General features: G+C 35.2%; 1 protein-coding gene across 4 annotated transcripts; it reads right to left on the reverse strand.

The window, feature by feature from the left end:
- Positions 1–1,206: 1,206 nt before the first annotated feature.
- LOC127181314 (formyl peptide receptor-related sequence 4-like) lies at positions 1,207–17,127 on the reverse strand. Of its 4 annotated transcripts, XM_051135986.1 has the most exons (4): positions 16,590–17,127; positions 2,104–2,629; positions 1,744–2,008; positions 1,207–1,628 (listed from the first exon to the last, which is right to left on the reverse strand). In XM_051135986.1, exons 1-4 carry the CDS (start codon positions 16,598–16,600, stop codon positions 1,549–1,551), a joined length of 882 nt encoding a protein of 293 aa, XP_050991943.1. In that variant the 5' UTR covers positions 16,601–17,127; the 3' UTR covers positions 1,207–1,548. The 4 variants fall into 4 exon arrangements, with proteins under 4 accessions (XP_050991943.1, XP_050991940.1, XP_050991941.1 ...); XM_051135983.1 differs by having other exon boundaries at positions 1,207–2,008; positions 16,590–16,654; XM_051135984.1 differs by lacking the exon at positions 16,590–17,127 and adding an exon at positions 3,880–4,041 and having other exon boundaries at positions 1,207–2,008.
- Between the last annotated feature and the right edge of the window lie 79 nt (positions 17,128–17,206).

The raw sequence follows: 17,206 nt of genomic DNA on the forward strand, positions 1-17,206 counted from the left end.
TAGTCGCATTTAGCCGCAAAACTTGCTAACTAGCATGTTATTAGGAAAGGTGATTGCAGAGATTAAAAAAAAAAAAAAACTTATACTCACTTCTGCTGTAAGTGAAGCTGGATCACGAATGATTTGCGCAAACATAGATGCATTTATGTAGATCGGGAGGTGCATTCCCTTCACAAACAAACGTAATCCACTGCATCTTCAGTGGATCTCAGATGTTGGGAGTAAATGACGATCACTATGTTCATTATTACATCCAGCAACACAACACCTCAATCGCTTAACTTACATCCCTGCTCCGGCATCGAAACAATGGAGGTCAACTGTTACAGCTAATTTAGGGCAGGTCTGAGGTAAGACGCTCATGTCAATCAACTATCGTGGGAGCGGTGACGCCACACCGACAGGCATCTGAGAATGGCTCGATTTGAAAAAGGGGATATTATTTTTACAGATTAATTAAAAACCACTGCATGGATTTTTAGAATTATAGGGTAGATTTGTACATACACTGCCAACACACATTAATGTACAAACAACATGTAAGTGAACTTTGCATCCGATGACCCCTTTAATGTTAATTTAAGTTACAACTGGAATATTTTAGTTAACTAAACTAAAAATTTTAAGTCAGCGGGGTAACAAACTATTTTAAGTTGAAACAACTTTTACTCCAATTTTTCCCTGGTCTGGCCGATTAGTACAGCCTAAAACATGACAATAATTGACCATTTCAGCAGCAGTAATCAGCAACATAAGTTTCTTTTGGTTCAGTGACATTGTTTATGTTCAGTGCTGCCAATATGATGATGTTGTGAAAACTATGTAGCAGGGTCTACTTTTTAAACAAATACTCTTTTTGTGATGCACCTGTCATATGTACGTTTGTAAAAAGTGATAGTTATTCTCAACGTCACTTCTGGGAAATGTAGTATTTATTACGCAAATGTCTTTTAGAGGGGAGTTTTTTGTTCAGTTTGTTATTTTGCAATACTGCTCAAGCTTTAAAGTTGCAGTGTCATTGCAGATGTTAGCTGATTTATTTAAGTGTGCTCAGTAATGACATTAAGAACTAACTAAACGGGGTTTGATTCACCATTTTATCACAGAAGACTTTAGAATTTGAACTATTTAACTACTGGAATTCTTTATCAGATATTAATGAACTGTAATTGCACCAGACACCTTTTTCATACACTGTGTATTTATTGTAAAAGGCAAATATTACAGGAATAAAAATGAATAATAAAAAAATGAACTTGGATTAACCACAGTCGCAATTCTGGTTAGCTCTCCATATTAGGCCACAAATAATTTCTGCTTTCTCTTCCTGCCTATGCCATCCTGTTAATTAGCAAATGAACATGCATCAAACATAACCAATCACAAAAATATACAATTATTGCATTAAAAAAAAGAAAAAAAAAGGCTCCTACTGATACAAGCTAGCCAGAAGACCTGACACTGATGTGCATTCACCTTTTTATTTTGTTAGATGTTTATCTAGATGTTAGATATTACTATCTTAAACTTTAGTGACAAACTCAGTATCTACAATCCTTGGAATGGAATTAGAGCTTTCTTCTCTGGTGCCTTGATGTATGAGACTTTGGCCTTCCTCCATAAGCGCTCTGTGAAAAATCCCAGACAAACTTTGGTTGCAGCGTCGACTAAAATCCAGACCCATACAGAAATACAGCACCGGGTTCATGCAGCTGTTGAAATAGGCTAAGTTTGAAGCCTTACCCCATCCTTCTTTTACTGCTTTGTTGTGTTTATTCACCAACTTCATCAGCCCAAGAATGTGGTAGGGAGCCCAACATAAGAAAAAGGCACAGACCAATACAGCAAGAACCCGAAGAGGCCTCGATTTTCCAGAGAATCGTGTTCTGCGTATCCCAACAGCAGCTAGTATGTAACAGACGAGGATGACCAGGAAGGGCAGCAAAAATCCACAGATAAAACGAGCGCAGTAGTAGAAGTACTTTGATGATATGTGACCTTCTTCCTCCTGGAAATAAAATTATGAATACATGATATTAAATATAATCTTTATGCAATCTAATGAAAGGTAGCAAATGCAGGAATTTGTAAAGCTGTTCTGACCTTGTATGAGCAATGGGTCAAATTGTACTTGTCAACGTAGCTCTGTCGGAACACAAAGTACGGTGAACTGAACATCACCGCTACAATCCAGACTCCCACACTGAGCATACGAGCGAGACATAATGTCCGTCGTTTTCTGGTCAACACTGGACAGCAAATGCAGAGCGCTCGATCAACACTGATGATAGCCAGAAGAAAAACACTGCAGAACATGTTGGCGTACTTGAAGAAACCATCTAACTTGCAGAGAAAATCTCCAAAATGCCAGTCATCATAGAAAATGCTTTTGATGATAGAAGTGATTCGTGTCAGACAGAAGATCAGGTCTGCTACAGCGAGATTGACCAGCCAAACATTTGTGACAGTGGGTTTCATGCGGAAGCCGGCCACCCAGATGACCAAAGAGTTCCCGGTGGTGCCGAGGAGAACTAAACTTACATAGAAGACAATGTCCAGTGTTGTTCTTTCATAGGACGTTGAGATTTTGGAGTTGGAGTTAAAGGAATGGGTTGTATTTGAAGTCATTCTACAAGCAAAACAGATAAATTCTTAAAAGGTGCTTTTTTGTTTTTTTCATCTGTAGGTCTACAGCAACTTTCATATGCTTACGCACTCAACTTGGATCTGTCCACACAATCTGTACACTATAAGCATGTGGTTACCATAGTCTCACAAGCTTCACCTCACAGTTAGATAAGCGTGATGAGAGTTGTCTGGCAACCAAGAGTGTACAGGGTATTAAACTGATAGGGTTTACTTGGAAGTCATAATAGGGACACTGATTTCAGCAACAGATTTAGAATTTTCCAGCTTGGTTGACATTTCTGCTCCCATTACATTTAGGAATTCATTCACCCTTTAATCAATGCATTTTATTCATATTTTATTTAAAATTCAGTGTATTCTAAAAAATTATTTATCATTATCTTATTGTAAATTGTCTTTCAAAACAGTGAACTAAATCTGGTGAGGAAATGCTGTGTTCTTACCTGCTGTGTCAGTAAGCGTTTTTGCAATAATCAGCCCAAGCTATCGGTCTCAGAATAAACAGCATTGCAAAGTCCTTTGTCAGTGTGTTCAGCATAGATTGTTTGAGTGTTAAATAGTCACTGTACCATCAGTGTGCAAATAAATATACAAGCATCTTTGACGTTACTTGCAGCTGTTAATTTTTTTTTTTTTTAACTGCTTTTGCCTAGTCATTTTATAGTATGTTCTTTAGCAACAAGGGAAGACAGGCAGGAAGAGGGAGGAGGCATGCAAGTTTTGTCTACAAACTCTCCAGATTTCTGAGTACAGATAACTCACAGTGCCATTTAAATTGTTGAAGTGTGTGCTATATATTTAACAGCATAAACAGTGTATCTCTTTGGCACAATATGTATGGTAGGAATTTATTAGTAGCCTATATTTAATAGCAGAGTTCAGTATGAATATATCTAGTATACACTGTCTGGCACTTATCTATGTACACTTTAGATACCAATATGTAAAGTACTAACATGTTACTAACTGTGCTGCCACAGTGCCAGGTTTGTTTGTTTTGAGCTTGTGGATTCAATAAAGCTGTAGAAAAATAGCAAGCCAACACAAATTTAGTTAACAAGCGTAATCATACATCTTATTTATCTTACTTATCTAAATTGCCTAAAACAGGGCTATCGAAACTTGGTCCTGGAGGGCCACTGTCCTGCTGAGTTTAACTCCAACCCCAGTTAAACACACCTAAACTAGTAGTTCACTTCCAAAACAAAAATGTACAGATAATGTACTCACCCCATTGTCATCCAAGATGTTCATGTCTTTCTTTCCCAGCCGAGAAATAAAGGTCTTATCTAGTGAAACGATCAGTCTTTTTTAAAAAAAAAAACATGAATGTTTACATACTTTTTAACCTAAAATGCTTGTCTTGTCTAGCTCTGCCATGTGCATACGTACTCTGTGCAGTCCCGTTCAAGACAGTTAGGGTAGGTCGAAAAACTCTCATCTCATTTTCTTCTCCAATTTCAAAATCATATACATCACAGTTTTATCTTTTTTGTAAACGGCATTTGACCTTCTTTGCATGTTCCCTTTTAAACACTGAGTTGGTACTTCTGCAGCGATGTAGGACGATTTTGAAGTTGGAGGAGAAAATGAGATGGGAGTTTTTTGACCTACACTAACTGTATTGAACTGAGGAGCATTTAAGGTTAAAAAGTATATAAGTTATTTTTTTTTTAGAAAATGATCGATCGTTTCGCTAGATAAGACCCTTATTCTTCAGCTGGGGTTGTTTAGAGCCCTCTGAAGCAAAAGTCTGTAAATTTTTGTTCTGGAAGTGAACTACTCCTTTAAAAGACATACAACAAACTTCCAGAGACAAGTCAGAGCTAAACTCTGCAGGACAGAGAGACCAAGTCTGGACATTCCTTGCCTCAAACGTCAGAGTTTCAGCTGAGTTTTCGTATTGTTTTTATACTTGCTTAAGTTAATGACTGAAACGTAGTTTGACCAAGCGTGCAAGCATTGTAGGGAAGCGCTGAGCACAACCTAACACTTTTTGAACTTCTCAAGTTGTGTAAATCCACGTGGGGTTCAGAGTATAATTTTTTGTCCACGTTAATTTCAGACTTGTCTAGTACAAATATGTCGCTTTGTTTCATAATTACAGTGTGTACGTTTTTCGTTATTTACCTCAAAAGAAAGCAAGTGAAAAGTGACGACATGGGGCACGTTGCAACATGACCATATGACAGCTTAAAATGTTATCTGATCGAATGAAAAAATTACACAAAATACTAAAATATTTTGTCAATAAAATAAATGATTAGCTTTTTTGAATTTAAAAAAAAACGTTTTTTAAGAATAACAAATACTCAATTTTTTTGTCTCACAATGAACACATCACACCCATGCGTGCGTAGGCCCTGATCGCAATACACATTTCAAAACAATATGCGCAAATAGATGACACACATTCAGACATTCAGAAAAACACTTCCCTCCTTCCAAACACAGCTCTTACAGAACACAAGACACATAAACAAGCCAAAATGCTTCACATTTCATGAAACAATAATTTCTCCAACATTAAATGTCGATTGTCAGTCTTCACCTGTTTCTTGTGGTTTCTTATTAAAATCCATAAAAGTAAATAGTGAAAATTAAATCACTAATGTCATAGAATAGCATAGTTTAATAACAGGCAGGGCAGATTGTAGCGCAGTGTTACAATATTCATCTGCGCGACTGGAATATAAAACTGGTTAATGTCTTCTGCTGGTTTGCCAAGCATTAATAAACAATCTACACTGATAAATAACAAATTGGCGATTAAAATAATAGCAGATTTGTCTAATTTTCTCTGTATAGTGTTGCTATGGCAACTAGTAAATACCATACATTTCGTTATACTAGGGTGTGTGGAAACATTTAAAGGGGTCATTGGATGCTAAGTTCACTTTTACATATTGTTTGAACATTAATGTGTGTTGGCAGTGTATGTAAATCTAAACCAAATCTACCCTATAATGATAAAAATCTATGCAGTGGTTTTTAATTAATCTGTAAAATAATATTCCATTTACTTTTTTAAATCGAGCCATTCTCAAATGCCTGTCCTTGTGGCGTCACACCGACAGAGGCTGCTCCCACGATTGTTGATGGACATGAGCATTTTACCTCAGATCAGCTGTAACAGTCCGCCCTCTTTGTTTCGATGCCGGAGCAGGGATGTAAGTTAGACAAGAATATCTCAGATTGAGTGATTGAGGTGTTGTGATGCTGGATGTAATAATGAACATAGTGGTCGTCATTTACTCTCGGCATCTGAGCCGCTGAAGATGCAGTAGATTATGCTTGTTTGTGAAGGGAATGCGCCTCCCGATCTACATTTATCTGTCTATGTTTGCGCGAATCATTCGTGATCCAGCTTAACTTACAGTTAAGTTTTTTTTATGAATTTTTGCAATCGCCTTTCCTAATAATGTGCTAGTTAGCATGTTTTGCGGCAAAACGTGGCTAAAGTAAACAGGCTGGTCTCTCCACAGAGAGAAGAGAGGGGTGGGACGAGCAGAGCTCATTTGCATTTAAAGCAGCCTCGACCAGAATGAGATGATTTTTGCAGAGCTGATTTTGGCAAGGTAAAAAGGGTGTTGTTTTACACAACCATTGAGAATTTTTAACCAAAGTATATTATAGACTTTTCATTAAGACCCTAAAGAATCATATCAACTTGTGGAAAATGGGCATCCAATGACCCCTTTAAACCACGTGTGTTACAATTACCCCCGCATTAGTTTGTGCCCCGCGCACCCCTACATACCTGACCAATCGTGGTATGCGAGAAGGTGGGATCTACAGAGAATGGTCAATGCAATGCAAATACTTATACATAATGTATGAGCTCGTTAATAGAAAAACAAAGCCAAAGTCCGGACATTTTAGGCAATTTAGAAATCTTGGCCAGGAAATAGAGGACGTATGGTCACCCTAAGTAAAGAAATAAATAACAAATAATAAATAAATAAATCTACATAACAATACATAATAGTCCTATGTAATAACAGAATGTAAATCATTCAAAACTTATGACAAAATAATGAGCGATGTCTGTCAGAAACATGAAAATAATTTGTTGTTTTTATTTTGTTGTTTACTATATTTGCATATTTGTTTACTATATTTGTCTTTGTGGAGTTGGTTATTTGGTTAGTCGGGACCTTTGAAATAACCAGAATCATTTGGCGAAATGATCTGGACATGTAATGCAGTCAAGACCTGCCTGGAACTACTTTAGCCGTGCGTTTCCTTGAAAATAATTGTGTTTCCCTGAAAATTGTGTTTGTTCACCTTATTTTTCAAAGTGGAACTAAAATGTTTTCTGGTAATGTGTTAGACTTCTGGTTCATAAGCTGCCATTTTGAAATAATGAGAAGAATAATAAGAGCAGTAAACTGTAAAACTGTTTGCACTACAAACCATAAAGAGTGGTAAAGTGGTACCAGTTGATACATCCTTTATAGCTCACTAAGTGTATACACAGTTCAGTCACAGGAAATAAAATGCACGTGTGTGTTTGTGTACTGGTAAAACCTACGTTGTGAAGACCAAATGTCCCCACAAGTACAGTAATTCCAGTAAATTCTAACCTTATGGGAACCTTTTTTAGGTCCCCATGAGGAAACAAGCTTATAATTCATACACAATAATTAAAAAAATAAAAATGCAGGAAGTTTCAAGTGATGCATAGGTTTAGGGGTAGGGTTATAGAATATACAGGTATGTATATTGTTGTTTTTTCTGTTATGTTTACATTTGTACTGTTTGCCATATCTTTAATGTTAACAGGAGCTATTTGTTCCTGTTTTGTTTAACTGAATCTGAATTAAATGTAGTAAATAAATCTGAATTTGAAAAAATTGCACAACTGTAATTTTGTGATTTATTACATGTGCTATAAATGGTTAGCCAGAGCATTAAGAATGGGTGTCTTTTGGAAAATATATACTACTTTTGGCTTTTATTAATTCATGGTATTTTAGTATACAAGCAAAAGAAATATCATGTGAAAAGTCACTGTGATTCATTCATCTTTTTTTTTTTTTTTTTTTTTTTTTTTTTTACTAAATAGAACCAACTCAAAAGAGTCATTAATTACTTTAAATTCGTATTGAATTCTATGTTCTATGTCTTTATTTCCTGTGCAGTTTAAATGAGTAAAGAGTCCTGGAGCAGAAATAAAGTCAAAGGCCATTAATAAATACATAATGAATGACATACATCACGTTTTTGTTTCTAAAATCTTATTTTGCAACCTACCGTCAGGACCTGTCCTGTTTAATTCAAGTGCATTAATGGTAAGTAAATTTATAAAGCAATTCACTTTTATCAAACAAATTTCAGTGTAACTTACTAAATTAAATATAGATGATAATTCTGTCATCTTTACTCACATGTTGTTTCAAACCTGTATTGCTTGTTTTTTTTTCTGTGGAGCACAAAAAGGTGAACTTTGAAAGAATGTTCCAGTTTGCTGTTTCCGTTTAACTGCTTTCAATAAAGCCTAATAATTTTCAAGCTTTAAAAGGAATGACAAATTAGTCCATATGACTCTTGCATGGTAGCTTTAGGTGAGAAAAACCTATGCTTCTTTATCTGTCTGGGTGCTGCTCAGTTCCTTATTATCTGTGCTGTGCATTCTTGTTTCTCTTTCTTGCATCCTAGCTCCCCCCTCTTAGGATGCAAAAAAGGAAACAAAGACAGTAATTGTATTTTTAAAGTAAAATATTCTCGCTCACTCAAGTGATTTAAAAATGTAGTCTTTTTGCAGGTACTTGAGTGTGTTTTACAGATCTGATGTCATGATCTTGAAAGCTTGAAGCTTGAAAATGACTGAATTTCATTGTATGGAAAAGACTGATCAAGACATATGATGTAAGTGCTTTAATAGAGTCTGTATCATAGAATAGTAACTTGTTGTTCTGTTTTTTATTTGGTAGAAGGTCCTGGCACAACTTTTGTTAAATGTAATACAACCTACGTTAGTGGAACTGTTGTTACTACAGTCATGGTTGCTACAATTTTACTCTAGTACTATTACTACAATGTTACTATAGCAGAACCATAGTATGAAAACCATGGTTTTTAAAACAAAAAAAAAACATGGTAACTACAGTTATGGTTACTACAGTCTTACTATAGTAAAACCATGGTTAATTTTTGTAAGGTTTGTGTTCATAATTAAGATACTACATTAAAATAATATGATAAAACACCAGTTTGCAATATCAAGCAGCAAAACGAGCTGTTTTGTACACCTAAGAACAGCTGGAAGCGGATGAGACCGAAAGCCAGACACATTAAATTTACACATGGCTGCGCCACTCTTGCATAAGACAAAATAGTAGCTGTGTCCCAAACTGGAGTGCGCGGACTCTGAAGTGTGTAATTTAAGTGTGAATGCGTTACAGTGGCGCGACGAAGGCTGTCTCAAACTGAAGTGCGTGGACTCCGAAGTGCGAATTTGAAGGGCGATTGCGTCACAGCGTCACAACGTAAGCTGTCCCAATTCAGAATGCACCCTCCGAAGTGCGCATTCCAAGGCCGAATACGTCACTGCGGCGCGACGAATGCTGCCGTAAATCGAAAGCGACTTCAAATGCGGTCTCCGATTCCCAGGAAAATGAAGTGTACATCTGATGGATGGAAATGGAAGTGTTTCCATTTTCTGTTGTTGTAGGACTATTTCAGAGAAAGTGAGCCTGCTGGGGAAAGACTTAAAAAAGTACAAAGTAAGCAAGTTAATAGACTATTTTTTTTTCCTCGCTGAAATTCATTGTGCTGTTGTTGTTAACAGGCATGGTTTATTTGCTCTGATTTAGGATTGCAAGTGTCACAAATTTTTAATATCTTTTTTTTTTGTCACTTTGTCAGTGAAACAACGTAATTTCTGTAGTTTATTTTTGTGATGTAAGTTAAGAATGAAATTGTAACGGCTCCTGAAGGTTTTCTTCTGATTAAAAGAATCACGCTTCAACTGATGTCTTAACGTTTATTATTTTCTTGCAAAGAGCAAGCATCGGCGTCATCGCCATCTTGATACTTCGACACCACTTGAACAACGTAACACCCTTTGGATATCATTAACATCTTTACATCTTTACGTCATGACACCGTGAAAAACTGAAACAAATAAATAACATTCAGATACATGAGTGTGTTCCTGCTTCTGAACCAACATCAATACACACATTGCGTTATTATAAATTAACAGATGAAATCTAAAGAATAAACAACATACCGTGTGCGCCTTCTAATCAGAAATACAGGAGACATTAATGTATGTATTACCTCTAACAAATAATCATGCAGCTCTCAGCGTGTGTACACTTCTTGTGAATCTGATACCAATGTGTCCAGCTAGATCATGTGACAAATTCAACTAACGTTGCACATTTCACCTGTAGGTGTCACTATTAACCCAGTTTCATAATACTCAAATACAATTTTCAAATAAACACTGACAATAAATTGTACACCATTTGTGTACTAAATACCTTTTTACAAAATAAATGACTGAAATAATTAAAAGAAAATACAACGTTTTCTGTGACAGCTACAGAAATGAATAATTTTTGTACATTTTGTATTGTATATTCACGTGTTAATAAAAGAGAACTAATTCCGTACAATTTGTAAATTACAAGATGTAAATTTCTGTAAAGCAGCTTATAATTTTTTCACAACACTCTTCTATACGTTTATTTTATTTTTTGTCCTGTAAATATATATATATATATATATATATATATATATTTTTTTTTTTTTTTTTTTTTTTTTTTCACATTAAAACAAAATTGTTCTATACGTTACTGAAAATACTTTTTACAACTATTTACAACATAGCTTAGTTTTAACATTAGAAAAACAACATCAATTTTAAGTCCAGCCCTGCCTCCATGTGTTTTGGGGTCTTGGGGTCGTGGAGGTGAATCTCTTGGTGGCGAATGGCCACCAACTCCTCAGCAACTCGGTGGACAATTCGATGGACAGTGGAACGAGGCATGTCAAACACTCTGCTGCCGCTGAACATTGAGATGAACAATGCATATAATTTGTTTTTATTTATTAACAGTTTTATTTTTATGGGTACTTAACTGCCTAAAATCAGGGTTTCTAAATATGTTCACCATCAAGACAATAAACTATTATAAAATCACACCTTGGTAACATATCAGTCAGTATTTGAACTGCTATATATTTCTGTGTGTATGGTTTTGTATTTTTTTCATATGTATCTTTACATTATTCAAGTCGGTTCAAACGCAATGAATGCATTTAAAATTGTAATCAGGCAACGATGCAGCAAAACAATATAATTTACCCGGCCATGCTCTTGGCCAAGGCTGAGGTACATCCCCACCATCTCCTCCAGTAAAACATAAAATATAAAAACAAATATGACCAATGCTGGCTCCATTACTTAAACGTCTAAACCTGTCAGGATGGCAGCGCCCCTCTCGCACCGTTGCTATGCGACAGGAGCGGTAATCAGGAACACCTGGTGGCGCAATTAGGAAATCCTGCGAAGGTGGAGCGTCTCATGCACTTCGAAGTGCGTGCACTCCACTTTGGGACACAGCTAATGAGTGACATGTCAGTCAGTATTTAGTAGAGGTGGCCCTCTAGTGGTGGAGCTGCACAACATTTTGTGTTGTGCCATTTATTTAAACGAGCACTTGTTTCTCCGCTGTCTATTATGGTGGTGTATCATCAAATTCCTAAGGTTACGGAAAATTTGACAACTTTGCGTATTGCATTAGATGACCCGTTTTATCAAGGTTTTATCAAACCCCATAAACATTGCTACATATTTTACAGCTTGCTTGCTTCATTTGTTTATCTATCATGGTTCTAGCTTTCAGTGTGTTTTTTATAAAGGTTAAATACATTACACACCGTGGGAGCCTATGTTGTGTGTGGGCATGTTTGTGTCTTTATTCAAGTGAGAACAATGACTAATGTAGCAAGTGATACTTTCCAGGTTTCATTTATTCCAGGACGTAAAGAACAGAAATAGCCAGTGTTTGTGGATGTGTCCGTGTGTGAGAGCGTGTGTTTGTTGTTTGTTGCGAAATCTGACCTCAGCTTTCAGTTCCTCATGCTTATCATCCGTGGTAGAGATGGTGTCTAAGAGATTTGTGGGAAAAAAAAGTCTAAAAAATATGTGCCATTTTTCAATTTAAATACATAAATCCCATGTTCTTCAGAAAGAAGCAAGGATTTTAGATTATTTTTTTTTACCTGTTAATTAACAAAACTATCAGGACATAAAAAGTACCCTGATTTTTACTTATAAATTTATACTGGATACTGTTGGATACTTTATACTGCTGACTGGATTCAACAAACTTAACCATTCTGTCATGTTACCAGGGAGATTTTAATAAAAAAAATATTAAACAAATATTTTACTTTAAAAAAAGGTTTATTATAACTACAAACCAACAAACTAGCTAGCAGCTGCTGAGTAACAGGTAAGTTTAGGCTAAATAAACCTGCAATTCTTGTAACATGTTTTATTTATGTATTTATTTTAATGAGATATTATTGCACTGAAATGCTTGAAATGCACTGAAATTTCTTCTTTTTTTTCTTCTAAATATTTTCTTTATTTTTGTTCAGTGTTTATTGCTTGTATTTTTTGTTTTGTTTTGTTTTGTTTTGTTTTGTGGGGTGGTTCACCAAATGCAAGTGCAAAGACAAAAACGAAAACACAACACTTTCACAGAAGGCTGTACTCGTGTGCATAAAAGATAGCCAGGAATAAACTGGCATTAATATATAACAGCAAAACCTCGTTGTCATGCAGGGTCTTTTTATTTTCTGCGGCTTATTTCTACATCCATCCAAGTTGAAGAAGTCTTTATAGCAGCTATTCAAACTTTTTTTTTTTTATCAGGTTTATAAGTAATTATTTTAAAAGTATGTTTTTTGAGATATGAATGAGGATATTAAAGGTCACCAATTACAAAAAAAAAAAAAAAATTGTAAACTTACAAGAAAGGAAGGGGGTGAGTGGTGCACAACCTAAAGCGCGGTTAGTTGTAACACATGTGGTTTAAATATTTCCACACACGCTAGCATAACCAATTTGGCGTTTATAGTTGCCACAGCAACACTACACAGAGAAAACGTGCGCCAAAATTCAAAAGCCTTTTGAAGATGTCGCTAAATATTTATTTTACCATAGTAAAAGTAAATTTCTTGCTGAAGTAAGTTTTTCATCTCAGTTTTAAGTATTAATTCAAAATGAGACAAATCTGCTATTATTTTAATCTCTAATCTGTTGTTTATCAGACAGTTGTTTATTAATGTTTGGCAAACCAGCAGAAGACACGAAGCAGTTTTATATTCCAGTCGTGCTGATGGGGAAAGTTGTAACACTGCGTTACAATCGGCCCCGCTATATTAAACTGCTATATTAAACTATGACATTAGCGATGTAATTTTCACTATTTACTTTTATGGATTTTAAAAAGAAACCACAAGAAACAGGTGAATAAAGACTGACAATCGACGTTTAATGTTGAGAAATTATTATTTCAAGAAATGTAAAGCATTTCGGCTCGTTTATGTGTCTCGTGTTCTGTGAGAGCTGTGTGTGGAGGGAGGGAAGTGTTTTTCTTAATGTCTGAATGTGGTTCATCTATTTGCGTACATTGTTTTTAACTACACTGTATAGCTGTTTTGCGATCAGAGCCGTCCCACGCATGGTTGCAACGTGTTCATTGTGAACCTCAAAAATTAGACATCTTTTAATTCTTAAAAAACGCCATTATTTTATTTGAAAAGAAAAATAATCATTTTATTTTATTGACAAAATATTTTAGTTTGTCGTGTATATTTTTTTCATTAGATCAGACAACATTTTAAGCTGTCATATGGTCATGTTACAATGTTCCCCATATACGGGGCATGTTGTCATTTTTCACTTCCTTTCTTTTGAGGTAAATAACAAAAAACGTACATGCTTTAACCCTTTAACTGTCACTCCTATTTTTGAACACAGTCATAAAAATGCACTATCCAGACTTAATTTTTTATAATTCATGAATGAAAACATTTTGTAATATGATTTTGATGTACATTTTCCATGGTGATGCAATGTCTGATTTTAAAATGCCTTTCAAATGATGAATTTTGAAATTTTAAGTTGTGAGCTGATATATAATTTCTTATGATATCTAAAGCGTGATAGGGAAAAAGGCAAAGAAGAAAGTCTTTTGTGACAAAGGTCAGAATTCATGTTATGATGTAGATTTTTTAAGTGGCACACTTGACATATATTAATCTATTACTTTTCCTACATCATTTCTAACAAAAAAAATATGGTAAAATATCTATTTAGGAGTCTTAGACCTTTACAATGATGTATAGTTTGTCATGATTAGATTAGTGTTTATTTGTAATATGGTAAAGTGAACTTAGGCGTCCCACAGGGTGGACGGTGACAGTTAATGAAACAAAGCGACATATTTGTACTAGACAAGTCTGAACCCCACGTGGATTTACACAAACTGAGTGATTTAAAAAGTGTTGTGCCCCACGCTCCCCTACAAATAAGGAAGGCCAAAGGGAAATATTATGCAAGGAACATACAGCAGCAAGAAAAAAAAAGCATAAACAGAAGTTCTTGCTTCCTGTCTGCATTTCTGTGAGGGAATTTCTGATGATGGTTGTATTTCAGTCTCACAACGCAGTGCTGTTTCAGACTAAAATGCTTCTGAAGAAGTGTGAAATGAACGAATTTAGTCAAACTTGTGTAATCAAGCCAATTAATATAACTGCTGCTCCTCAGTAACATGTAAAAGCTCCAGAGAGTAATAAACACGAAATACTAAATGCTATATTTAACACACAAAAGCCAATGTTACTAAAAACCAGTAGTCCCGAAAACAAGGTCTAGATTTTGCATAAAGAACAGACGTTTGATATACACACAGAAAAAAAATGGTGCTTCAGTGGTTCTTCAGCGGTTCTTTGGTGTGATTGTGGTGCTATATAGCACCGTTAGTGTTTAAAGAACCGGTCAAGCCCCTGTCTGGTTCTTCAGCGGTTCTTCAGTGGTTCTTTGGGGTCGTTAAGGTGCTATATAGCACCACTGCTATACAAAGAACCTGTTAAGCCTCTGAATAAGGATCTCTAACTCTCTCTTAAACTCTTCAGTTGGGGAAAGGATTAAAAACAACATTAACATACAGTGTATTTCCTGAAGATCTTTTTGCCCCTAAGGCCCCCATAAGGAAATATTTCCCACATAAGACCTTTTGACCTTAGAAAAGCATAAAAGTGATTCAAGACATTTTGCCATTGTAGTAAATATATTTACTATTATTGTAGTAATACAAGCCCCTGTGATTGTTTCTATTGAGCACCATTTTTGTTGAAGTAATAAAATGCTATATGGTACATCTGATGGTTCTACTTAGAACATTTGACAAAGGTGCCATATAGCACCTTTTAAAATAGGTGCTATATAGCACTAAAAGTGGTTCCCCTATGATTATGAGTCAAAGAACCACTTTTAATGCTATATAGCACCATTTGTTTTTTAGAGTGTACCTTTTTAACAGTCCAGGTCATATTTTCTCACCTCTCATAATTGGTTCATGGTTTTTGAGACTGATAAATCTCATGCACACAGTCCATGTTGCTATCTTCTTAACATACTAAGCCACATTTTATTTTATTGTTTATAGCTTTGATTTCCCTGTTTCCCTTGCTAAACAGGCCAGTGACCTATTTTCGGGCCCTACCCACAGACTGAAAACCACTGCTTCAAAACTACCCATCATACTACAAAACAATGATAAAAGACATCAACATATCACTATCAACAACATCAAGTGGCCTATACAGTGAATACAGGCGCTTTAGAAGAAAATGGGAAATTAGATTCATGTGAACATAACATAACTATTTTCATCAATGTGATACTTTTCACTTCTACACTTCCTCTTCACCACTCATAAAAACAAAACTATGACCACATCTTAAACTACTTTCTTACAATCCATTTCTGCATGTGTTAAAGTCAGTCTGCTGATTAACCTTTTCTGAGCCACCAAGTAATCTGGAAACTGGCTGACATCTTTAAAATGGTTCTGCCACTCAAAAAGCATAACTTTCTGGTATTTACAAGACAAATGGACTAACATCAGACTCATTAAGGCAGGAAGGAAAAGGAAAATAGTATAGAAAAAACCTTCAAATAAAAACACTCAAGAATATAAACCCTATAAGGTTTCAAAACCCACAGTAATCTTATCCACAAATATAAATAAATAAATAACACACAGAAGAAGCAGGAGCTTAAAGGTGGAAAACTTTATATAACACAGGCCGGAAAAGGAACAAGTTTAGTTTCGTATTCATCAGAAAAAAAGAAGCCATAAGACAATGTTTTTTTTTTGTGTGTGTGTTTTTTTTATGTGCGGTAGTTCGGGTTTTGTACAAAATGCCATAAGAAGCACATTTAATTTCTAAACCAACCAATAATTATTTAATTCTTTCAAAAATGCAGCTAATTGAAATTGCCCCAAAAACAGAGGCAAACTAAAATATAAACACTCTAAAAAATGCTGGTTAAATACAACCTATTGCTGGGTGAAATACAGATATGCTTTGACCCAGCTTTTGGGTTAAACGTTTAACCCAGCCTTCTAGTTTTATTTAACTCAGATATTGTTTAAAAATCACTATGTGGCTGGCTTAAAATGAACCCAAAATAGGTTGTCAATTAAAATCAGACACATAATTACTAGAGCAAAGTGCTTTGTGTCAGATTGCATATTAAAACTATAACAAGTTATGCTGCATTTAGATTTAAAAATGTTTAATGCACAAGAAACAATAAATAATTTTAATGCTATTTGAGCGTAGAAAACAACTTAAAGGAGTAGTTCACTTCCAGAACAAAAATTTACAGATAATGTTTTCACCCCATTGTCATCCAAGATGTTCATGTCTTTCTTTCCTCAGTCGCAAAAAAATTATGTTTTTTGAGGAAAACATTTCAGGATTACTCTCCATATAGTTGACGTCTATGGTGCCTCTGAGTTTAAGTTTCCAAAATGCAGTTTAAATGCAGCTTCAAAGGGCTCTAAATGATCCTAGAAGAAGGGTCTTATCTAGCAAAAAAAAAGTTTATTTTCTAAAAAAAACAATTTATATACTTTTTAACCTCAAACGCTCGTCTTGTCTAGCTCTGCGTGAACTCTGTGTATTCCGGTTCATGACAATTAGGGCAGGTCGAAAAAGTCCCATCTCATTTTCTCCTCTCAAAATTGTCCTACATCGCTGCAGAAGTACCGACCTAGTGTTTACAAAGTGAACATGAAAAGAAGGTCAAACACTCTTTACAAAAAAAAAGTTAAAACAGCGATATACAATGATTTTGAAGGTAAGAATGGGAGTTTTTCGACATACCCTAAACTGTCTCAAACCAGAATACACAGAGTTCACGCAGAGCTAGACAAGATGAGCTTTTGAGGTTTAGTATATAAATTGTACATTTTTTTTTTTAGAAAATAACCAATTGTTTTGCTCGGCTGGGGTC

This window comes from Labeo rohita, chromosome 19 (assembly GCF_022985175.1).
Source record: "Labeo rohita strain BAU-BD-2019 chromosome 19, IGBB_LRoh.1.0, whole genome shotgun sequence".
In the NCBI taxonomy this organism is placed as follows: Eukaryota; Metazoa; Chordata; class Actinopteri; order Cypriniformes; family Cyprinidae; genus Labeo; species Labeo rohita.